At 43.8% G+C, this 25,167-nt stretch overlaps 1 protein-coding gene across 14 annotated transcripts in view; it reads right to left on the bottom strand.

Moving 5' to 3' along the window:
* Positions 1-25,167, bottom strand: part of HDAC4 (histone deacetylase 4) — a 267,202-nt gene that overhangs the window by 97,348 nt on the left and 144,687 nt on the right. For 9 of the 14 annotated variants that reach the window (XM_056348107.1, XM_056348108.1, XM_056348109.1 and 6 more), the window contains 2 exons: positions 10,691-10,841; positions 5,649-5,769 (listed from right to left, as the gene is read on the bottom strand). In XM_056348107.1, the coding sequence (XP_056204082.1) occupies positions 5,649-5,769; positions 10,691-10,841 (272 nt within the window). The remainder of the gene's footprint in view (positions 1-5,648; positions 5,770-10,690; positions 10,842-25,167) is intronic. The other 5 variants (XM_056348110.1, XM_056348099.1, XM_056348106.1 and 2 more) reach the window with 2 other exon arrangements.

Raw genomic sequence — 25,167 nt, 5'->3', positions numbered from 1 at the left:
TGAGTATAATTTTAAGCATGTACTTCGACTGGGTTTTGTCAAGTCATATCATTGAAGCTAAGCACGGGTATCGTTACTGCCCTCAAATGCAGCATGAACAACTTCCCTTCACTGAATAAAATGCAGACATGGCAGATGAAGTCTAAGGATGAAACAAAACCGAAGGATGAGCACATTAGGTGCCACATCTTTAAGCTGGCTAACAGCAGCCATGCTGCATAGGTGGTCTTCTGCCTTTTGCTTCGCTGCCTCCTGACCCAAGTACTTTGCAGAGATAGGGCCAAAGTACTCAACACCTTTCCAAATTAACTTCTTGAAGCTGATAATTTATAGCTTTGTTTGAGCAGGCTGCTGGAAGTAAATTACAGTCTGTTTGCTAAGGATATTAAATAATGAATGAGTTTTCTAAGCCTCCTACCAGTTTGTTGGCTGCATCTTTCCTACTTAATAACTTGTGCCCAGCTTTGCAGTTTCTCGGGAGCTCTACCAACCCCAATCAGTACAGATTTCGGGAAGTCTCCAGACTCTGCATGTTAGCAGAATAGCTACATCAACAGAATGACTGATATAGCCACACAGGTGAGAGCCATACACTTATGAAACATCTTACATTTCATGTTTAAATAAACAGAATTTAAACCCTGTATTACTTCTTCAAAATATTAAAGAATATGAAAAGTGAGCAGCTTTGATGAATATCAAAAGAAGTGAATATTTGGAATTTTACATTGCCTAATAACCAGGCTTTCTTGGGGACCTTGGTTAAAAATATTCTCCTACAAAAGGTTCTTTCAGGAACCAAAATGAGCCATTCCCAGTTGAAAATTACACCAATTCATCCAATTCCCTGAGCAGTTGCTTTGAAAGCTCAAATCAGAAGTAGGATGTTTGGTGAGATGCACAGCATCACTTCCACTACAAGTTCTACCCTTCAAAAAATAAGGGGCTAATGAAACATCAGGAAAACGAATCGAATTTTCTACATGATTTTGTTACAAAAAAGCTCTGAGAAGTTTATTTGAACATCTACATCAAAATTTTCTATACCCACAGTTCTTACCAAGCAGTATGATTCACTGTGGTTTCCTAATCCTCCCCCCTTTATATTCCAAACTTCTCTGTACATTCAGGCAGAATAATTTTTCAGGCTCTTACACAGTTGTATTTTTCATTAGCATTTGCGCACATCGTGTACCCTTTTACATTCACACCAATAAATGCCCACATGCACGCACAGTTTAATCATCACCTGAAATCAAAACAGAACCAAACTGAAAAATATTTGAATCCCTCCTGAAAACAGAAGTCGCTTTCTCTGCCCGGATCTGCTCATACCATGGGAAGGCAGCACAGAGAGATGTTTCACAAACAGGAAGCCTGGACGCTGCAAGCCAAGAGCCCTCAAACCCATCGTGTCACACAATGACATTTTTTGCTCTTGCCTATACAAGCAATAGACTTTTCTTTCTCCACCCCCTTTTTTTTTTAATCATGACTTAAGCTGCACAATCATGTACATTGAAGCTATTTTCATCACTTTGTTAGGGAATGGCAGGAACTCAAAGGGCCTGTTTAGATGTGCTTCAGGGCTGCTGAATGACAGATATTTAACTCTGCAAACAGGAATACATTATATGGCTCAAGGACTGGGATCCGACACCCTATGCTGCTTCGAGCAAAATGCACTGGTCTGCATGCCTGTTCAAGAAATTTAGAGGTCTTGAAAGAGATGAAATTGTATACTAAATCGAGTTTGCGGGCATTCCTGAAAGCACATACCTTCACATAACACATCCCCTGTTCTTTGAGCTCTGAGGTCCCTCAAAAACTCATGTGCACACCAAAGCATGCATGGTACTTCAAACATATTCATGCAATGTAAACTGAATATATATTGAAGCATACGTATGTATGCTAGCATGTTTTGAGTACAGGGACCGTAGACATCTATGTACACTGCAATAATTGAACATATAATTAAATCTCTCTAGCTCCTTACCATGCAAATACTCAGTTAAACTCCCTTCATGACTGCTACCACATTGAGTGGCTACTTCCCAAGCGTGTTTGTGACAACTTCCTAGGGAAATAATAGCCCTGTTTGCTAACCCCAAGGTGCTCTGTCTGTGTCCCTGCTAAGCCACTCTTACTTATGTTAAGTATCTTGAAGATCAAAACCTCCTGGAAGCAGGGCTGTCAGGTGGGTTCAGAATCCACAGGAGGCACAGTCTGACAATGAAATTCAAAAGAACCCATTCTGTTGTTGCCTATCATCAATGTAATCTGAAAATTATAGTCCACAAAGCTATTTTAAACAATTACATATAGACTGGAGCTGTATATATTAAACAGATTTTACCAAGTGGCTTGAACACCATAGAGCTGAAGACTGAGCAAGACCTTTGTGAAAGCCCCCTAGAAACGTTACTGGGCATTATCAAGTTCTTTTCTTTTGTTTAGTAGATTCTTTGGATTATGACTATATCCTGCAAAACCTCTAAAGCTGGTCCCTTTTCATCTCAAGGGTTGATCCGTGTGTGACAATGCCCTTTAACATCCGTGACTAATTAGAAAACATTCACTAACTAAACATTTTTATATATATATCTATATTTATATATATAAAGCGCCTATCACCATATTGATAAACATTCTTTGGAACCATTCTTGATGGCAGAGGTAAGAACAGGAGTCAGTCTGTTAGTACCTCAGCACTTCTGTTTCCAACCAATTTTTTTTTTTTTTTTAAAAAAAAAAAGCCACAAGACTGCTGCCAGCCTGCCTGGCTGGTGTTTAATACTGCTACTCCATCAGGGTTGGAGGGAGACCTATTGTGAACGGACACCCAGTACTGCACCAGTAACCAGCAGTGCTGAATGAAGTTCAAACAGATACAAGCCACTGAAGGCAAAAGCATCTGGACATCTCAGTGGACAACCGAAGCCTGGCCCAAAAGGGCCAGGGAAACAGCAGCTATTTCACATGTCAATGGAACATATTTCATGTCACAGCCATTGACGTAGAACCACTGTGGTGTTCAATACCCTTAGGAGATCTGTTTTTTCCAAGTAATGCTTTCAATTTTTTTTTAAAAAGGAATTCACAAACCTTAATAAGACCGAAGGAAGTGCTTAAAAGCAGGCGTGTCATTTAAAAGACTATTTCAGCATCTGTTACCATTTAATTGGCTTGCCTGCTCACAGTAGGAGCATCAAGTCTATCTTCTGCAAGCCTCATTTGCGTGTGTTAAATCCAAACACCACCCAATTGAATCACATTAGAAGTATGTGCGTACATAAATATCTCTATAACTGAATTGGTAACCTATGTGAGGTGCCATATAAATAAATACTAATTTAAAGGTTTTCTCTTTTCTGAAAAAAAGTATTTTTTAAATAGAACGGAAACACAAAATCCTCAACTTCTGCCTTAACAACTGAAGGGTGCATTTAAAAATCCTCCACCGCACGATAAGACACTAGTCACGCAGCCCTGCTGCCATCTGCCCTCCTCAAAGGCTGAGCAGAACGAGCTCATGCCTGCCTGCAACTTATCACTGAGACAGACCCTTAGAAAGATTTGTGAGGCCTCTGAGGCTCTTTCCTCCCTCTTCACATCTTGTGTTAGGAACCAGAATAGTGAGTGATCCTCTCCCCACCGTAAAACAGACGGAGGGCAGATGAGGGGATGGTAAGCCCATTAAATCCAGAAGGAAAAGGATGGCCCCTTGTGCAAGAGTCTGTAGGTTGTCTCTACCTGTTGGTATCCCTGGAGCATCACAAGAAAGGGATGTTTTGATGAACGTCCACAATAAACCTAAATGCTATATTGGTGCTTGGAAAGTTCTCAGCATTAGCTTAAAACAGGGCAGGGAACATACTAAAACCTTAAATATAACTTGGCTACATAACCTCTGGCATCACTCCTGGCCCCGCACCGTACAGGGGTATTATAGACTGCTGCTCTTTGATTCATCTCCAAATACTGGATTCCTGGTGAAAAAGCAGTTAATTGAAAACTGTGCAAAACATCAGGAATTCAGCCCACTCCCAAATTTATTTTTCTCTTGTCTAAATTCACCTATGATGGCAATTCTGTACCGGGTTTCTCTAGGGCCAAAGGACCAAAGTGTTTGGAAGGAAGCACTTGTTTAACATACTTAATTCTAATTGACTTTATACCACTTTTGCATAACAGGCATTTTAACCTACTGGAAAAAAAATGGGAGAACGCAGTGGCTCAGAGTCTTCAACCGCTTTTAACAAAATCCCCAAATTTCATGGTGAGTCTCAATTAAGAACAGTGGAAAATCAGTTATCTAGAAAAGATATTTATGTTTTCTTGACTGAAATTCAGTTTCTCCTATTTCTTCTACTACCCTTGATACTGACCTAGTGGGCCTTAAATATTATCTTTGCATAAAGCTAACAACATTTCACCACTTTAAACAGTGTCATAACCATACAATTTTCAAGTCCTAGATTAGATTTTCAGAGATGCATTAAAACTGCTCAATCTCACCCTACTGGAATAACGTTTGGATTTTTCTGCCAACTACACTTCAGCATTTCTGTACTTGCTCATAGCTGGGATATCTTTCAAATCTAATTTCAGCTTAGTTTCTTGAATTTGGAAACATCTTCTGACTATGACCTCATCATCTCTGTATGCATGTTAATTTCTTAAATTCTTAAAATACTTTCAGACATCCAGCTTGAACACAAATTTCACAGCAAAACTTCCTTGACTTGTGTCTTCAAAATTCCATGAATTTTATGGTCACTAAAGACAACATCCAAACTCCTTTTTTTTTTAAAAAAAAAAAAAAAAAAATTTAAAATATATTCACAATGTTATAGTAGTGGAAGCTTTCAAATCATCTCATATTTTCTGATTTTCTTTTAGAAAATGAAGAAGTGAATTTCTGGAACTGAAACTTGTGCCTTGTTAATAATGCCATCACCTGTATTTGTTATTTGGTGCATCTTAAATAACTGAAGAAGTCACTCTTTGTTCCCATGTCATTATAACATTAGCTGTTACCTTCTCACCCCACACCTTCTTGAAGGCCAACAGTTGAAAATGCAGTTGTTGGGGCAATTGCGATTAGAAGTGCAGACAGGATGCTTTTGATGTTTCCAGCAGTTTACAGAGAAGAGCCAAGTAAACAAAACTTTAAACTCTGAGAGATTAAGATGAGCAGTAAGCATTAAAGGCTTTAAAAATGTAACACTAGCTCAACTATCCTGAGTTGCAGTTCACTAAACATGAAAAGTAATTTCCCCATTTCACTAAAGTTCAAGTTTTATAACACCTCAGGACAAAATTCTGGGTGAAAAGCTAGAGAACTTATAAAGGTTGATCTTGATTGTAGAACTTGAGAGTTTGAATAATCATGGATTAAAGATGACCAGCAAAGACTTCTACTCACAAAAACACTGTGACCATCACAGAAGACATGAAAATATTCATACTGAAACCCTCTGAAAAACAGATTTTGGTAACGTACAGCAAAGTCAAACCCTGATTCTATCTATCACTGTTCTGGTTCATCCAGTAAACACATCGTGTCTATTCCCCACATCTCCAGCAATTGTGAAAAAAGGTGGCACCGGCTGAATCATAAAGATAAGCCCAGTACCACTTACCCATACCAGAAGCGAGGATCACTGGATATGCAGTGGTTGAGATTCCGGTGTGCCAATGCCTTCTTCTTATTTAAGACAAATTCTTGTAATTTCATCTTTACTTCTGTGCTTGCCACTGCACCTGAAGTGTCAAAAATAAAAAAGGTTATTTAATCAATTCACACACTTTAAAGAATTTAAATTTCTAAAAAGAGTCAGAATTCCAGTCTAAAAGAAGAACCTTTATTTCAAAGAGAAAACAACAAAGTGCCTGCAGTAGGGAGGTCTCTCTTTTTTTTCTTTAGCTTTGCATATAATAACAACTTATGTTTGAAAACAGAGATTTAATCAGAGATTTATAATTTCACTATAAAAGATTTCTGAAGAGGATTTTTACACTTGCATAAAAGTATGCTTAGAGTAAAGCACTTGTACTAGGTATTCCAGCTTTCTTTTAATCAAAGGTATTTAAGAAAAAGGGTCTTGTGTACACTCAAGTTTTTAAATGTCACATCTGCAAGCAGAAGGGGAACGAGACAAATGTCTCGTATGTAGATTTTGTCTTGAAAACTTGTAAATAGGGACCTCTTTGTTCAAAAGTATCTGTGTACAATAAGACCTACATAATATTCCAATTCATTTACAAGTGTGCAATCTATTTCTTCAAATAGAAAATCTAACATTTAAAGAAGAAAGTCAGTAATTTTGTAGTGTAGAGTTAAAATGTCAACTGTGTAATTTCTAATCATTATTTCCTCCACAATAGAGACCAGTCTGTTTTACTGCAATGATGGATTAAAATTATCATTCAGTTGACAGAACAGATTCGCAGGCACAGTTCCTGATGGAGTAATGCATAGAAAGTTTGGCAAGCAGAACATGTGGAAAATGATAGTTCATCTATACCGTGGCGTAAAGTAAGAATTCCAAGGGAAAATATCTGGGCTACAAGAGAATGAAAAGGCCAGGAAAACTGCTTGCTCTACTGGGAATAAAAACTTAAAATACAACAGGGTGACCTTTTGTCTCCTGGATCCTACTCAGCCATGTGGTGCCATTTGACAGACTGGGGAAACCATTTTTTTCGATCTCCCCAAGTAAAGAAAACTGCAATAGTTCTATAAAGCACTGCCTGAAGATGTAATATTGTTCAACCACCAAAGCTGTGTTCCAAAGCTTGAAAATTCACCTTTTTGGAGCCCTGCCTTTCTCACCAGCTCTACAAATGTACATTTGGCATGTAGCCCAATGGGAAGTTCAACCGAGGAGCTGGAGATAAAGTCATATGAGTGTAGCAAGCCACATGGCTAGACCAGAATAGGTGACAAATTCACGCTTAAGGCTTAAAGGCCTTATCTCCCCCAAAAGTGTCATCTTTAATCTATTAGCATCTTTAAAATAATCAAACATGACTGTGTTCTGTCAGTTTTGGATAAATCTGAAGTTATTTAGAAGACTTGAAATCAAACATTTTTGAATCCTGAGGTTTATAAAAGCTCCCCTGGCTTGTCTTCCTCTTTAATTAGAAGCTGAAAGGCCCCATATATGTTTAACAAGATACAAATGTGTAGGCCACCCCTTCCCTGGGCAATGTCAGACCCATGGACCAAGCTGTCATGTAAGACCTTCCGACCATTACTCAGCTCTTGACCCTTGAGTTCAAAGATCAAAAGAAAAAAACCTGAATCCAACTCACTTCTCATATACTATACTGGGTTATTGTGGACCCAGTCACATTGTTATAGGCAGAAGTGCTGTGCGGGATCCCATAAAGATGTTAAAGAGGACTCCAAAGGCAGAAAGGGACAACCTGTCACATATGCAATAGTATACACCTTGCAGGGGTATAGGCAGACAGGACAAGAGCAGAAGTCAGATATTAAAAGCCCATACACATGGAGTAAGTCAACAGGCAGAAAGCAAGACACTCAACCCCAATAGAAGCATAAGGCGCAGAAAAGTAAAAGGAGAGTGAGAGAGAAAGAACCAGAGAGCAAGAGGCCATACAGCAGCTCGGTCTGGGGGACCAGCTGTGCGTGGTGGCGAAAACCAAGCTGTGAAGATGGCCTATTCATTTCAGAGGGCCTGACTGTTTAAAAGGAGCAGGGAGCAAAGAGCAGATCAACTGATAAGACTTCAAACAGGAGAGCGCCACAATGAGCAAAGTACTGCAGACAGGATAGCTCTAAAGAGCCAAAACACTGAGCCAGGTTACTACAGCAGAGACAAAATCAAGTTACATATTGTCCCAGGATCAAATAGCATCCCAATATAGGACAATGCAGAGGTAGTGGGAAGAGAACGAGGGAGAACAGAAGCAGGACCAGGCTCTCTCAGGAGAAGTTTGCACAATGAAAGAGCAGAGGAGCAGAACAAACGGTAATTAATGGGAGAAACCCCTTAAGGATAGCGTGGGCTGACCACAGCTGGCCAAATTGTAGCAGATAGTGCAAGACAAGCCATGGTCCAAGGCTGGCTGAGCAGCAACAATTGAATGGTCCATGCCCAGAAGTGCTTGGAAACACCAACACACGGGACCGGTTCTAGGTTAAATCCTAACCGTGGAAAGACAGGATGAGCAACTATCATTTCTTCTCCTGTGAAAAAAAACACCTTTACTTTCATATACATCTTCCATTTGTGGAAGTCATGTTTTTCCTAGAATCATGTAGGTTGGAAAAGGCTTGAGATCAAGTCCAACCAATAGCCCAGCACTGCCAAGCCCACCACTGAACCGTGTCCCCAAGCACCACAGCTGCACATCTTTTAAACCCCTCCAGGGATGGTGACCCCTCCACCTCCCTGGGCAGCCTGTCCCAGGGCTTCACCGCCCTTTCGGTGGAGAAATGTTCCCTCACACCCAACCTAAACCTCCCCTGGTGCAACTCGAGGCCGTTTCCCCTTGTCCTGTCGCTTGCTCCCGGGGAGAAGGGACCGACTCCCACCTCGCTCCGGACACGCTCCAGCCCCTCCGCGTCCCGCCTGACGTGAGGGGCCCGAAGCTGCCCCGGGGCTCGAGGGGCGGCCGCACCGGTGCCCAGCGCAGGGCACGGTCCCTGCCCCGGCCCTGCCGGCCACGCCGCTCCGGACACCAGCCAGGGCGCTGCCGGCCGCCTCGGCCACCCGGGCAGGCCGGGGGCTGGTGCCCAGCCGGCCCCAGCCGCCCCCCCGGGCCCTTTCCCCCCGGCCCTGCCCAGCCGCTGTGCCCCGGCCTGCGGCGCTGCCTGGGGCTGGGGTGACCCGCGGGCAGGGCCCGGCGCTGAGCCCTGGGGACCCTCACACACCATCGGCCCGGCCTGCCCACATGATGAACATTTTTTGACGAAAAGCTTTACGATAGCAGATACCTTTATGATATCAGATATCAGTTTACGAGGGACAGGTTAAGGTTCCTGAGATGAGAACGCAAGGAGTTGATGGTATGTTAATATAAACCGATCTGTGATTTGCCTTCTAAAAGGTACAAAGCAATATATTTTGGCTTACAGTGACAGGGGAAGGAGGGAGAATAAACTATACATCTATTACTCACTCTTCATATTTCAGATCAGGACAATTTTAGCTCTGTTGCACTTAGCAAAATTTTCTGAGGAAAATAACTTATAAATACTTAAGAGCTGAGATGCTATAATGATTATACACCATAGTACTTAAATAAAAAGTAATTTAAAAATAAAACTGTAGCCATGGGAACAGGATTTTCAACTTAACGTCCCCAAATCCTGTTTTTTCCTCTACACCTAAGTGTCTCACCCACAAGGTGCTTCAATGCTTTTACCATTTTACAGCTAATCAGGCATTTTTATTTATTTGCAAATTACTTTAACGAGAATAGCCAGATATCAATTTTGCAGAGAGGCCCAGTAAAACATTGATACAATATCAACAGCTGATGAGAACAGCAGGGTGAAGTGGAGACGCTTACAGCTTACATCCTCCTCGAACCGACTGCCTTATACTCTGGAAAATAACACAAAGCAGCAAGAGGAAAATGGAAAGCATTGCACGTGGCAGCAACTGGGCACCAGAGTAGCGAACCTGCATTATCATCGCCTTTACTCACTCCTAAATGTTAAACTGCTTCTATTAAGTAGAATCTGATCCTTTGGCCTTTCTAGTACTTAAAATGAACAAAACCCAACCCAAACACACGCAGCCACACTGCACTTCCTATGAGCGGCTTCGCAAAGATAATGGGGTAGGTCTGTGTGTTCCCTGATTTTGGCTGCAGCTTAGCCTGCTGTTGCAAGACACACATGCAGGAGTAAGGAATTCAACCTTCAGACGATTTTTTTTTAAGTCTCCTAGACCCCAGTCCTTTCCTACTAGAAAACACTTTTTTTGGAGCTTTGTCTTCTTCCTGGTCCCCAAACAGTATCCCATCTCCTGGTACCCTTCAGCCCTCTCCACTTCTTCTATCACAGGCTTATTTCATTTGAAATGAAGACCTAATGAGTACAACTTGGTAAGGTATTTTTCCTCCCATTCACTTCTAAAAGAAAACCGAACAAGCAACCAAAGTGTCTTTGATAAGGGAAATTGTGAGGCCATAATCATTTTACTGAATCTTGTGAAGTGCATAATGACACGTGGGAAAGGCAACCACAATCTGTAACCTCATGAAAGAAGTACTTTCTGAATGAAAACACTTTAAAGCTAAGAACTGAGAACTCCGCTACATCTTAAGAGAGTGAAATTAAGAAAAGTGAAAGAAAAAGAAATGCAGTGTGCATCTGGTGTATTTTATGGGCTTAATATTCTGCCTCCATTAGGAATGCTGCCAAAAATACTTCAAAAAATGTTAAATCAAGTAAAGAGACGATACGCTTCCTTTTGAAAAATGCTAAAATGGCATTTAGTAAGACAAAAATGAAGATAAAGCATAGAAATACATTTCTCTCTAACCCTCAATACCTCCTAACAGTTTACATAAGCTCCATGCGCAGCCAAGCTCTGCAGAGAGTCTAGCATGAAGGTTTCTCCAGCTTTATGAAGCTGCTTTATGGCTTCCATTCATCTGCTCTACCTGTCATCGCTGAAACAAGCGAGCTTGCTCTACTTACTCTCTTTTCCTTTCTCTTTGTTTTTTAGCTGCTGAAGTTTCTGCTCTCGGTGCTGCTTCTCCAGCTCCTGCTCCTGTCGGTGCTGCTCCAACTTCCTCTGGTGCTCCAACAGCTCCTGCTGATGCTTCATTGCCAGCATCTCCTGCTGCTGCTGCAGAGAAGGGACGAGGGGAAGAACAACAAATTAACAGCGTCAAGACTTCCCAGAGCTAAACCAGCAGCTGCTACCAGGTGACAATAATGTTGCTTAATTCATAGACATAGGAAAAAAGGCATTTTCCTCGTCTAGAGGCTCCTGCACCACAACTCATTTCATGTAGCCCATTTCTAGTTCAGGATAGCACTTATGCTAAACCATAGGCACTATATGCTCCAGGTTTCAGTTCACAGTCTGTTTACAAGCACAAGCATCCTGTTCAGAAAGCACCTAATCCGAGAAATTGACAAAAAGCTTCCGCCCAAGCAGGTGCTTCCCCAATCACTTTGCTGCTTCCAAAGGGTACATCCAGGTCCCCAGTTCTCCGCGAGCAGTCTGCTGCCACCACGGCCCTGCTGGAGTCTGGTGCCCAGAGTCTGTGCTGAGCCAGTGCAAACTGCTACTGCAGGTGGACATGAATTTTCTCTCCATTGTCTGTTTTAATTAAAACCCCATTAGGACATCTTAATGATGAATACTCACATGTTCGTTGTGTACGAACCCTATGCTGAAGGAATGTCATTGAGCTCACCAAGTCAGGCACTCGCAGCAAAATACACCATCATCAACATGGGCTTTGCAAGACCAGTTCAGTCTCCTTGTGCATATGCTTTTTTGAATAAGCCTTCAATTGTATGACTTTAGACTCTGGTTTCTCTCTCTTATGAGGGAAGTTCTCATGGACTAGGACAACTATATCTTTTTAATTTCATCAAATGACGGTTACTTCCCATCTGCAGTGCAAAACTCATACCCCAAGCTAAATGCCAAAGGACTAGCTGCCTTGTGGCCATGACCACCACTTGTTTCTGAGCTTAATTATAAAAGAATTACTTCAATAGATATATAAAAAAATATACTTCCAATAATCTCTCAAGGAAGAATTTATCCTGGCTCTCTCGATTTGCACACATTCACGGAAAGCACAGAGAGACAGGTTGCCTAATTAAGGTCAAGATTTGCAAAGCTTTCATCAAATGGAGTGTTCAAGACTTGAAGCACCAAAGGCTCCGACCCTCATACACTGCAAGTCCTCCCTTGGCGGGGGTGTCCAAATCCCAGCACCTGGAAGATGAGCATGGAAACACTAACCTCACAGGAAACTTGGTGTGGATCTCCCCAGCCCAGAGTGTCCTTTTTGGGCCCAGGGGTATTCCCCCAGAGACTGAGAGACTGGAGCAATCAGTTGGATCTGCCGGGCCCTGGGGCGATACCTGTCAGTGCTCAGAGAACACCCCATGTCTTGACAGCCAGCCAGAAGCAAGCCAGGCTGTGGAAAAGCAGGTGACAAATGACAAGTCTCAGCAGCTTGCAACTTGGCTAGGTGAGAAAGGATATCCATGGGGTTTGCAAAAGGCACTTCCCTGGGCACAGGGCTTCCCCTTGAAATCCACTGAAAACTGCTTTTTCTTAAAAAATAAATAATATATATATGTATATCTTAAATGAAGATTTACCGCCTCCCGATTTTATGTGCACTCTCTCCAGTAAGATACGTGCTAAGGCAAACTACTTGGGCTGCTCTGCCACCCCGATTGCCTTACGCCTGCCCCGCACTCTTTACATTGGCAGCTTGTAAACTAGCAGATTGATTTTAAGCTGGCAACCTTAACCTTCAGAACCCTTACCGCTCTGGCGATAGATGAGACTTCTCTGAGGCTGGACTTAATGGGTGCCTGTGCTCAGATACCACCCACTGCTCCAGGTTCACAAAATCCCGTATGTGGAAAGGGATGAGGACAAGCCACAGCTATTAAGACAGGGAACCTGCCCCCTCCAAGAACGTCTTGCTCCATCTTTCTCCAAACCCTGACAGCATGCGCATACACAGGACTCCCACCCCACATACACTGATTTTTCCTTCTTCTTTTGCATATTTTTCTATTTATGCTTTTGACAGCAATTTCTTATTTTAATTTGTGGCATTGTAAATTTGTACCATCTAATGTTTCAGTTGCAGATATACTGTAGATGATACACAAAATTATACCGTTCTATATAAAGATGCAAAAAAATAACGTAAGAGGTACTTTACAATCTGCCTGGCTATCTGCTGGAAAATCTTGATGGAGGAGTCCCGGCTGCTGGCGGTTCCAAGCAGACTGTTGTAAAACACCGAACCCCAGTCAGCAGAATTTGCAGTGATTGCACCCATGTTTCCCTTCCTAATTCTATTGAATTTTATGTAAACAACAAAAAACCCAGACTTTAAAAACCTACAAAAGGAAAAAATAAAAAACCCTAGAGAAAACTAGTTATTTTTGTTTTATAATTAAGCAGCAGCTTCCACTAACACATCTCCATTTGGAGAAAGAGTATCTTTTCAGACTTCCAACAAGTCCACCACATGGTGGGCTTTTATAACCTAGCCATAGAAAGTATGCAAATGAACAATATTTAATGCACAATATGTTAAAACAGGTTTTGTTATTTTTATGAAATCAGGAGCCTTTTCTCTCCATCTGCAGTCTCCTAGGCTTTGCGTGTTATGCTTCCTGCAATGGTTTACATACATTAGGATGCTTTAGAAGGAACTGTGCTTTCATTGACATCTGTAGTGAAATGTAAATGAAAAGACCAATTTGTATCTGGATGGCTTATAGAAGTTTCATTAGAGATGTATTGTTTCCGCTGATTTTGACCCCGGTTTCCAGAAAGCCTATTCTTAATATAGTTTTCAAATCTTTTCAAAGTTGAAAAAATATAAATAAATAAAAAATATATATAATGAGGCAACCTCTCCAATTGTATCCATGAAAAGAAAAAAGAAATCACTTTGTTGGTGTCTGCTGCAGCCTCAGAAAATGAGTGAAGAAAACTCATTCGGGTGCTCTGTCTGAACTGTGATGTCTTCTTGCGGCATGAATATTTCTCCATGCTTAGGGTTGAAAACAAACTACACAGACAGTATTTGACAGGAAATACATTGTGCGGGCTCAGCAAAATGCAGGGGCGCTGACGATGCTGTGCCTTTACCAGCTCCCCAGCTCAGGCAATCCCACTGCACAGACTGTGTCCAGGTTTTACAGCTCCTCTAAGGACCTCGGATAAGAATTTGGAGTGCTGACCCATGGTGAAGCTTGCATTGGCTCATCCTTACTGCTCCTGATACCCATCTTGTTATAATAGAGCCAGAGGGAATATAACTATCACATTAAATCAGTTTTCTGTGCAAAAAGGCCCTTCCTAACTTTAAAACCATAAGCTTTAAAACTCACTTGATGCTAGACTGTGCCCTAATATTATATTTTGTGGGGGTTACAATTCAATTTTTTTATTTTAAAATGTTTTTTTTCTGCTGATGCTTTGTGAAGAAAGACCCATAAGCAGCAAGAGAACCCACCACTGACTAACATGAGAAGCAGGAAATCTGGTAACATACAAAAACCTGTTCCCGTTCACAAAATAAACTGAAACTTCAGGAAAACAATGAGTTTCTATTTCAGTTAAAGCAATCAAGGCAAATTTTAACAGGTAGCGAGCGTTCAGACCAGTCTGTGGCCAACTGCAGCATGGTCTTACCCCCTCCCGCACCACGCACTAAACTTCTTCTGGCAACATAACACCCACACATTGTGGGCTCAGTCTGGCATTTAACCTTCCTTTGACTATCTCAGTGGAGGAAAAAAAAAGCCCGCTGATGTCTAAAGGCAAAATGTTTCAGAGCGGCATTTGAGTGGGACGCAATCTCCCATGCTCGGGTCTTTTGGGAAGTGCCTGAGTTAGGAATTCATAAGCACCTCTTGAACTGCAATTCACGGCATACCAAGAGACGCTTAGGTGGCTCTGATAAGGATTATTAAGTACAGAGTGAGACCTTGCTCATGTACCACGTAACATATTAGATCTCTCTTGCTGGCAAATGAACCGACCCCAGCTCCGCACCACCCTTGTATTAACTGTGCATAGCTGGAGCGGTGTGGTTTTTCCCCAAATGAAATTTAAATATTTGTGAAATACAAAGCGATATGCTGAGGGAAATCCCTTGCATTCAGACTAATTCAACTATCAATTTCAGGAGCATACCGTGTGACAGACATGCACACTGTACTAGGGAGTGCAGCTAGGAACATCTGAATTAGGTGCTCTTGCCAAAATAAGTATTTGTAAATATTTATAACTATGGGGATTCCTGCATATGTTTAATGTCACTGCTTCCACTATTTATGAAGACTACATAAATGTTCAACTGTACCTGTTGTTAGTGTTGCTGGTGCTCCTTTAGCATATATTAATATTAATAAATGTAATAAGGAGAATGTAGAGTATTTCCAAGTATTTATCAACGGTCAGCTAGCTGTGAGGACTTGGCGGTGCAGTGGATTTTGCCATCCCATTCCTCAATTGTCTTCAGTTCTCAAGCACGTCTACCTAGAACAGGGACTGACACCTTATCAGCAAGTGCACTGTCAACCTCCACTGCACAAAGAAACCTCTTTTTAAGCAAAGTGGAGCTAAAACTGTTTCCTTCAGGCATAAAAACAAGTGGAAACAGTGCTCCAAAAATCTTCCATCAAACTCAGCCCAGAAGCCAGCCAGTGTCCTCCTGGGAAGTGCGTGGTGCTGACAGCAAAGATCCCATTTACCAGAAAGAACGAGAACGTATTTCATGGCGACACGTTGCATTAAGACTTCTATAACCACTTCTCAATTTGCTAAACTAGTAGCAAGAACGTGGGTCCTTCCTGCATCTCAGTAACTTGCAGGTACTACCTTATTCTTCTCGAAGCCACTGCTCTCTGCCCATGCTCCTCTGTTTCCTCCTTCTCACACAACAGTCATTTTAAAGGTGTTTCTGTCATTTACTTCACACGCCACGGTCAAACTGATTAAAATCTGCAAAGCAGGAGAGGTTTTGAAGCTTAGACTATGGCTCCTAGGTTTTTATAATATATATTTTGAATAGCTTACTGCAATTAGTGGAAGGCAGCATAAAACTATTTGTACCCAGACAGCTCATCCTTACTCATGCAGTTAATCACAGATGCAAGCCTGGGTTAACAACAGTTGGCATACTTATTGTTGATAAATGTTTCCTGGGATCCAAAGCAGCTTAGTGTTGCATCCAACTCCTAACTTGCATCTTGATCTATGCCAGAGATCACCTGCTGAAGGTGTTCCAGCATGGTGGGACATCACTCCAAGCACTTCTGCTGCTCTTTGTATTTGCAGGAGATTCCTCCTTTCTCCCAGCACAAGGCAGCTAGGGTACGAAGGAACACAGATGGAAAGGCAGCCTGATCCTCCAGCTATGGGTCAGCATTCCTCCCCACCCGTACACATGTTTCCATCTCAGCAGAAGGTCATGCTGGCACCATCCAGCCCGTCATAAGATTGCAGTCTGAGGACTTCTTGCAGGCAAGCTCCAAGACATTGTACAACTACTTCACCTGCCATCCCTGAACAACAGGTTCAGGGCTTTGATGGAGGCCCTACCTTCAAAGAAGTTGTAAGGATGTGTAAGTAAAATACTAGCTTCAAACCCGACAACTTAATGCTAGACAAGACCAAAAAAATCCCAACAAAGCAGATCTCAGCACCCCCTGAACTTGTACTCTTAAAGGCTGAGCTAAGGCACAGCCCAGTAAACACTTTCACAAGATTCATGTAATTGTCCTCTCACCTAGCAGGCAGTGAGGCTGGGCTTTTGGTGCAGATAGTGGTTTTAAGGCAAATGATCTGCCACCTGCTTTGGCAAAATTCTACTGTTTTGAGGGGTTCAATCAGGTATTTAAAATTATCTGGAGTTCAGATTCTGTAAAAATAAAGGAAAATTGTAGGTGATGATCAAGAAAGAACTCACCAACACACCTACACATCAAATCATCTCTGAAAAATCATCAACTATGGGTGGAAGCAAAGCACAGATGTTGACAGATTTCTGGGAGAACTGTTGTATTGGGTTATTTTAGAGCGATCTCAATGCTGGACATTCCTTTGGCTGGACTCTCTGCTTCATCTTCTCTCCATCCTGTTTACTGAAGTCTCAGGCTGTGGCTCCAGTTTCAGGATTTGCTCTCTTGGCTCCGTCATGGCGTGTTTCAGATATCTCCTGGAGCACCGGAGGCTAGTTAGAATTAATCAGTTGTACTGGGATATGAGGGGCGGGGGGTGGGTGGGGGGGGGTGGGGGGGAAGTTGTGGTTTTCAGCAGAAGCCAAGACACAGAAATCTGAAAGCACAGCTCAGAAGAATGAAAGTCTATCATTTCTTTTCTTGGACACATCAGCGGCTGAACATATATTCGGCGTGCCCCTTCCAGCTATCAGGCAGTCTGACAGCAAGCAGTCCTGTGCCAGAAGTTCCCGTGGGCAGCATCTCTTCGCTGTGCAGGGAAATGATCCTTCCCAGCCGACAGCTTCCTGGGCAAGAGACTGATCTCGGTTAGACATATCCTACTGAGAATGTCTGGTGTTCAAGTTTATGAGGCTCAGATGTCTCCAGGAAAGAGAACGATGGTTATGTTCCCTGATTGCCAGCTCTAGGTGAAAAGATCTCACGTTATAGGTTTGGCACAGCTTATATATGGATATGTAATTTTGTATTCTAGTTTCCTTCCCATGCCATTACTACTCATCTCTCCTAAAAGGCTGAAAGCTTGCACAGCAGCTTCGTCCCTCTAAGCCCTGAATATCTGCAAAAATAAAGCACTGGGAATGCATTCGTGTGTGCCTTTTGCTCCCTGACTGCCACTCCAGTCTAGTTTTTAGCATTCCTCCAGAAGCAGAGTATCCAAGAGCCTTTCTAGAAAGCAGTGAGTTCCATTCATAGTATCCAGCATATTCAGTTCCTATTCCTGTTTTCCCTGCTAAAGGTGAGGAAAACTCTTCTGCATATGCCTCTGCTGTGCTTTGCATGGTTGTTATTATTGAAGGGGAGGATAGATCCGTACACCTTGCACCAGGAGCAGGGAACATCCATCCAAGCATGGATGGTAATACGGAATCTCTGTAAATCAAAGAACCTTATAAATTGTCCTCTAAAATAAGGAGCCCCGGATGTTTAATGATAAATGAGATTTTATAATGCCATAAGCAATCAGACCTCAGTCCTCAGAGGAGCAGTTATGTCCTTTGTGAACTGTTTTGGGGTGTAGGGATCAGAGGAGTTGGAATTAGGCTAAAACCAGTATTAGGAGTGGAGATGTAAGATAAAGAGATCCTATAATGGGACCAGCTAGAGGAGCCACCACTGCATTTTGGTGATATCAAAGAAGGAACTATGAATAAAGAAAAGGAAGAGCGTGACTGCATCCACTGATCCACCATTCCCAATCACCCATGTGAAGGAAAAGTGACCGAACCAGAAAGTTGGCAGAGATGGGAGGCCTCACCGAAGTGCTCCTGCTGGGCTTCTCAAACCACCAAGTTAAAAAAGGGGGGTGGGAGGGAAGAAAAGCAGTGAAAATGGAGTATTTGCATCCACAGTACCGCTGGCAGCGTGGCTGCTGACACACAGCATCAGCTGCCATTACTGTGTGATTTTGGGTTCAGCTCCATGCGACAGCGGGTGGACATGGGGGTAAAGCAGATTGCAAAGTGCTGCTCTTCGTCTGACACGAGGCAGTGACAGCCTCAGCACCCGCGGTGCCCAGAGGAAGGCTGCAGGCTAGGAACAAATGTTTAACATCATCTGATGCTCGTGCGAGCCCAGCAGAAGTGTTGTGTTTAAAGGTAACATGCCATCAATGCAAATACCAAATACTTATCATTTTTATACACCACCACTGCCAGTTAAACAGGAAACAAAAGGAGATTAGTCCAACGTTGTTCACATTGTGTGTACGTGAGTGAAGTTTTTCACAACCTGATTTATGTTTTAAATGCAACTTCATTCTCCCATACACCAGCTCAATGTTGTTAAGAGACTATATTCAGCAACAGGAATTACAAGTTTATGAATGTTAATTTATCAGCAACAGCAATATATTAACAGGTCAATATTCCCAGCATAATAGCAGGATCCACTTGGGTATTTCTTTACTCCTGCCCTGATTCTCTATGTGTTCTCTTTGACTACTTCCAATCTATTTTATCTAGTTCAAAAATAAGATAAAATCAGAGTTGAAAATTCCCATGTGAACTGAAAAATATTCCTTCTGCTGTTTATTTTGAAATTCCAAATTGAATAGAGATCATAAGGTTTCTGGCTTTTTTTTTTAAAAAAAAATATTCACTGTGCCCCACACGCATTTTGCTGGGTGACAAACTTATGCTACAAAGGATGAAAGAACAGAAATTTGACCACTTCAAAAGCTGTTCAGACTCCACAGAAAAAGTGAGCATGTGCTACTAAAAAAAAGATCCTGTTATCTGTCAGCCAGTGAACTCTGCCATTTCTGCCATTTACGTCAGACATTCAGCTTTCAGAACACCCATAAGTCAGCCCAATTGAACTCCCAACTTCACAAGATTAATTAACAAGAAAATGCACTGCGTGAATGTCTCTTCTTTGGCTTCACCAAAGGAATGTGGAGCAGCCGAGTACCAGGGGCAACAGACTTTTCATCTCCCACTGCTGATGGCTCAAAAAACCTCGATATTCTGCTCGAAAGCTGTAAGCTCCAAAGCAAAGAGACTGGTACAAGGAGGACAAATCCGGCTGTACCAGCGGACTCCATGGACACCAGTACAGGGACTCACAGGATGAAAGCCACCATGTCCGCTGACTGCAGTGAGATCTGAGACTTCACTTTTGACTGAGGTTTTTGCATCTCAAACACTGGTTTACGCACCTCAAAAGTGGGAGAAAACTGGAGTTCTTGTTCTGCTCCTTCCTCCCAACAAACCATGGCCCATCTCAGAAGAAACCAAAAGGAAATATGCTTCTTTTACCAGTTTTGAAGTAGGTTTGTAAGAACCAGGGCAGACAACCTTCCTGGCTGAGCAATTCAGCTTCAGTCCAGAAACCACCAACGCTAGGTAGGAAGAAACTCAAATTAAATCAGCCTGCTGCATGACTACTTCAACTGAGAGATGGGGCTTACAGATGTCCAAGCTGTTGTCTGAATGTGTTGACACTACCCACCTCTCTGCACGCAGATTTGTCCTCATCATTCTTGGAAAAGATCTTGAATTGAGGCTGAGGAAAGTCACCTCCCACCCTCCAAAGACAGCAAATACTCTGATCATACTAAAGCTTTCCTTAGGGTTACTTCTGTCAGAAGTTTTGCAGGATACAGGTCTAAGTCTTGGAGCCAGCTCCATGAAACAGAAAAACGAGGCAAGGTCACCGAAAAAGAACAGGAAGCCTTCTAGAAATAGCAAGAGAGCACAGTACAATACATTCAAGTAGTAACAAGGCACAAAATGTTCAGTCTGTTTTTTTACCACCAACTGTACCCAGCCGCAGCTTTCTAAGATGAATAATTCTATCATGTCAAAATACAGACAGAGGTGGACACCTGGTATCTCCTCGCTTTTTAAGTTTCTCTTGAAACCGATGCAGGCTGTAAGAAATGGGCACTCTGCAGAAGAGCGGCACAAAACTGAGCGAAGGGAGTCCCTCTGCACTGGCTGCAGCAGGCAGGAAGGATGGAGCAGACACGCTCAGCAACAGGAGCTGGGGTATGGGGGATGTGGTAAAATGGAAGTCTGCCCTTCCAGAGTCCAACATGAGCAGCAGGTCACAGGGGAAAGGGGATGCTTTGCAGGAACCAAGGCACTACCCTTCAGCGTCCCTAACCTGGGGGTATGGGGAAGGTGCTACCTAGTGCAGCTACACGGGTGAAGCAGATGACACCAACCCCATCAGTGGATTTGAAACAAGCACATTTTTTCCTGTAAAGTAGGAACTGTCATGGAGAGGCCACCAAAAAGAGGCTCTAGGCACTGTCAGAGCTACACTGAAAGCAGCCACGCTAAAAGACAATGTGATTTGTGCCCAATGAGCTATCCTACAAGCAAACCTGTCATTCCAAGGGCAGGTGGCTCCAAATGAAAGCAAACAACAGTTTCTCACTTTAGCATCAACACGACAGTTATTAAATGTAGTCATCTTTGGGGAAAAAAAAAATTACATTTGCTTTACAGCATTACAAAATCTATCCAGAAGATTCCCTGCAAGACTTTTACTCTCCAAAACAAATATAAGGAGTGGCCAGAGAGTTTGACCCCATGTCTCCCAACACAGGGCTAACACCTCAGATGCGTTACCACCTCTCAGTCAGGGCTTGGAAGCTATGCTGATGAAAAAAAAAAAAAAAGTCATCTAAAACCAGCAAAAACTAATAAAACCACTTCATCAGGCTTTATCTGAACATTGCTATATATATAAATCCAATATCTGAAAACATTCCACATATTTTTATTTACTGGCATAAAGCCATTAAGCAGCATAGCATACTGCTAACTGTAGGAAATCGCTGTACTGTTAAAAGAAAAAACAAACCAATTTCAGAATCCCTCCTCAGTGAACATCTTTACAAAGCTCCTTTTGCTGTTGCTAATTAGATGGAAAGCCATGACTTCTCTGAACACCCTGTATACATTGCATGTACAGCCTAGCACCACCTCTGGTACTGATGCACACAAATATCCTTTTCTCAGATGATGGGAAAACCGGGAATAGCATTGTGTGACAGAATTAACAAGTTTGCATGTCTCCAGGTTAGGATTTCAGGTCCATGAGGAGCTGTGAGGCTCAGCTGCTTGGCTGTGTTGCTATCCCATCACCATCAGGACTCTTCTGGTGTCTGTTGTCATGTGCTAATGCTGATGTGCGTCAGCATCCTGAATAAGTTTCCGGCTTTAGCTATAAAACAGCCAGAGCTGGGAAGAGCCCTGCTCTGAGCTTGGGCAGCACAGGGACAGAAGAGATTAACCGCACTACCCACCACATCCTTCACTCCTCTGCTGAGCTCACACCTCCCAAGGTGCCTCTCGCCCTGCCAAAGTGCGGATTCTATCCCTCTTCAATCATCTCGCTCCGGCCCTTGACCAGGAGGCAAATGGAAAAGCTTTTGGTAACTTCCAGCTGATCTTGGCCGGGAATGAGTGACTCACAAAGGAAAAAATTCACTGCCGATTCCTTTGCAATCAAAGGTCAAGGAAAGCTCACACTGGGACCTGTGGAGAGGCTTTCCACCGCCTCACCAGCAATGACCCAGACACCAAGCTCCTTATTCCATCATTGTTTTTGTTTAGGAAGGCAGATTTGAAGGCTATAAATATTGTTACACATCTGGCGAGGCACGCTGGAGCGGAAAATCTGTCTCCCTGAAGGTAGGCAGCTACAGGAGAGAGGAGCTGTCACCCTTGCCTCCAGCCAGCCCGCAGCAGCCTCTGGTGCTCATCAGCTCTGGCTTCTTTTCCCGCACCACTTTCAGATGTCAAGCCTCAGCAATCTGCAAAGCTGCACTGGAGTTGTGAAAGACAGTTTTCCCTATTTCCGTATGGTGTGAAGTCTTCATAAGGCTCGGCTTATTTTCCCTAAACATGTCAGGGTTTTCTCGTCTGCATACAACGATCCCGCTCCCTCCATGTGCCGAGCTCTGTGTCCATCATCTTCTTTTCCATATTATTTCACTTGTAGCCTAGCCCTCCAAATTGCAGAGTCTTCTGGAATTTGTCACCTTTATGTGGAAGCCATATCTTCCAAAACACAATGTCTATAAAAGCAAGGACTGCTCGGGGGGACACAAGGGAACGGATCACACGTGCAGGCAGACTGCAGCCATCCCATCATCTTCTCCTCTTGCACTAGGTCAGAGGATTAAAACCAGGCAGCCGGAATAAAAATAAGTTCTGGAAAATGCCAAAACTTCAGATTTCAACAGGAAAAAGTTATCTACTTGAAAAGAAAAACAAGACAGACATTTCAGCATTTTTCAAGCCAAATTTCATTTACTTAAGACGACCTTAAGATGTTTCTTACACTAGTGCTTTGCTTGGGGGTGGGAGAGATGTTCCCCTCTACTTAGTTCACAGCGAATCAGAACAGTTCCTCTGCTCACAATGACACCACAGTAATAGAAGAAAGAAAACAAACATAAAACATGACTCCTCCTGTACTAGCTAAATGCATAAGATGTAAAACAAGTAAGCTCTTAAAACCCTCATAGCGTTGCTTGCTGTAACTTAGCAATGCTGGCTGTATATGTCTGCCCAAAATACAGAAGAGCTGCTTAAATGCATCAAAACTATTTTTTACTTTTTATAACAGATGTCCAGCCACTGTATTCCTGTTGACAAAACTATTCAACATCTATAGGTGGAAGACTACAAAGGTACTTAAACCTGAATGTCTTGACAAAAGAGGGATCCAATGCAATATTTGCTGTGCATGCGTAACTGTACGGACACGCTGCTCTACTATATCCAAAACATGCTTACTATCTAGGAATTCTAAGCACTAGGATTTAGAAACAGGCGTAAGGGTAAAGCACAGAAAATGCTGCTCAAGTACAGGAACAGGTGAACAAATAAATCAGAGAATCCTAGAAACATTTAGGTTGGAAAAGACCTTTGAGATCATCAAGTCCAACCAATAGCCCAGCACTGCCAAGCCCACCACTGAACCGTGTCCCCAAGCACCACAGCTGCACATCTTTTAAACCCCTCCAGGGATGGTGACCCCACCGCCCCCCTGGGCAGCCTGTCCCAGGGCTTCACCGCCCTTTCGGTGGAGAAATGTTCCCTCAGACCCAACCTAAACCTCCCCTGGCGCTGCTTGAGGCTGGTTCCCCTTGTCCTGCCGCTCGCTCCCGGGGAGAAGGGACCGACTCCCACCTCGCTCCGGACACGCTCCAGCCCCTCCGCGTCCCGCCTGACGTGAGGGGCCCGAAGCTGCCCCGGGGCTCGAGGGGCGGCCGCACCGGTGCCCAGCGCAGGGCACGCTCCCTGCCCCGGCCCTGCCGGCCACGCCGCTCCGGACACCAGCCAGGGCGCTGCCGGCCGCCTCGGCCACCCGGGCAGGCCGGGGGCTGGTGCCCAGCCGGCCCCAGCCGCCCCCCCCGGGCCCTTTCCCCCCGGCCCTGCCCAGCCGCTGTGCCCCGGCCTGCGGCGCTGCCTGGGGCTGGGGTGACCCGCGGGCAGGGCCCGGCGCTGAGCCCTGGGGACCCTCACACGGTGGCCTCGGGCCCTGGGCCCAGCCTGCCCCCTGCCCCTGCACAGCCCCCTGCCCCGGGCAGCCCCGCGCTCCCCCGCACGGTGCTACCCCAGGCTGGCTGCGGGGCCACCACCCCCTCGCCCAGACCGTCGATAGAGGCGTGAAGCAGGGCCAGCCCCAAGCCCCAGGGAGCCCCGCATGTGCCCGGTGGCAGCGGGATGTGACTCCATTCCCCACGGCACTGCGGGCTCAGCCACGCCGGCTCTCACCCAGCGCAGAGCATGCCCAGCCCGGCCGCTTTCTCCAGGAGATGCTGTGGGAGACTGCACCAACGGCTTTGCTGAGGCCCGGGCAGACACCGTCCACAGCAAGCCCACTCTAGTCATCAATCATTACATACAGTCTTAACCCACGGAAATCTGGGCTGGTGTAGGTTCCCCCAAGCCTTTTCTTACCCAAAGTGAGACTTCACCTCCACCTGAAGAAGAAACTTGGGAATGAATGTTTGTAAAAGTGATGGAGAGACGACACCTTCATTACAATACCGCAAACCCGGGCTACAAACCAGTTCCAGCTGAAGACTCACACTACATCGCTCAGCCTTAACTATTGCTGCATACTGAACACCTCACTTTGGAGACAAGACTAATGAAATTCTTAATCTCATCAGTGACGCCATAAGCCAATCATCAAATGAAGCTAACTTATTTTGAGCTCCCAAAGAGGATGTCAAGAGTTTGCTGTTTCCTTCATGTATTTAGTCTAAAGATTCAGTGTTTGCGTAAACAGAAAAGATGACAGACCGCATCCCCATGCCAGACATGCCCAGCAGTAGCACAACTGCTTAGACCGTTCACAAAACAGGCAAGTTTGCATGCTGTGCTCTCCCTGCCCATGGCAGCAAAAGATGAGAGAAGCAGTAGAAAGCATTTCCTTGATCCAATTTACGTGCAAGAGCAAGGCCCCCCTTGCACGTGTTGAGCAGCACGGTGTGCATGCGTGTATGTGCACACATGGGATGTTTACTAGGCACCCTGAGGAGCTGTTTTTTAAAAAACACGTGAATTTCTCCAAAAAGAGCTCTGCATCTGCATTTAGCACTATTTCCATACCAAATTTTACAGTTCTAGTGCTTCACTTACACAGGATGAATGTTTTTTTTATTCCCTTTAATATCTCTCCTTGCTTTTTTCATGAGCCATAAAGGGGCTGGACAGCTCAAAGCTCAATTTCCA

Source organism: Falco biarmicus, chromosome 8 (genome assembly GCF_023638135.1).
Source record: "Falco biarmicus isolate bFalBia1 chromosome 8, bFalBia1.pri, whole genome shotgun sequence".
Taxonomy (NCBI): Eukaryota; Metazoa; Chordata; class Aves; order Falconiformes; family Falconidae; genus Falco; species Falco biarmicus.
The sequence above is the reverse complement of the archived record's forward strand: the minus strand, read 5'-3'. Positions and strand labels throughout refer to the sequence as shown.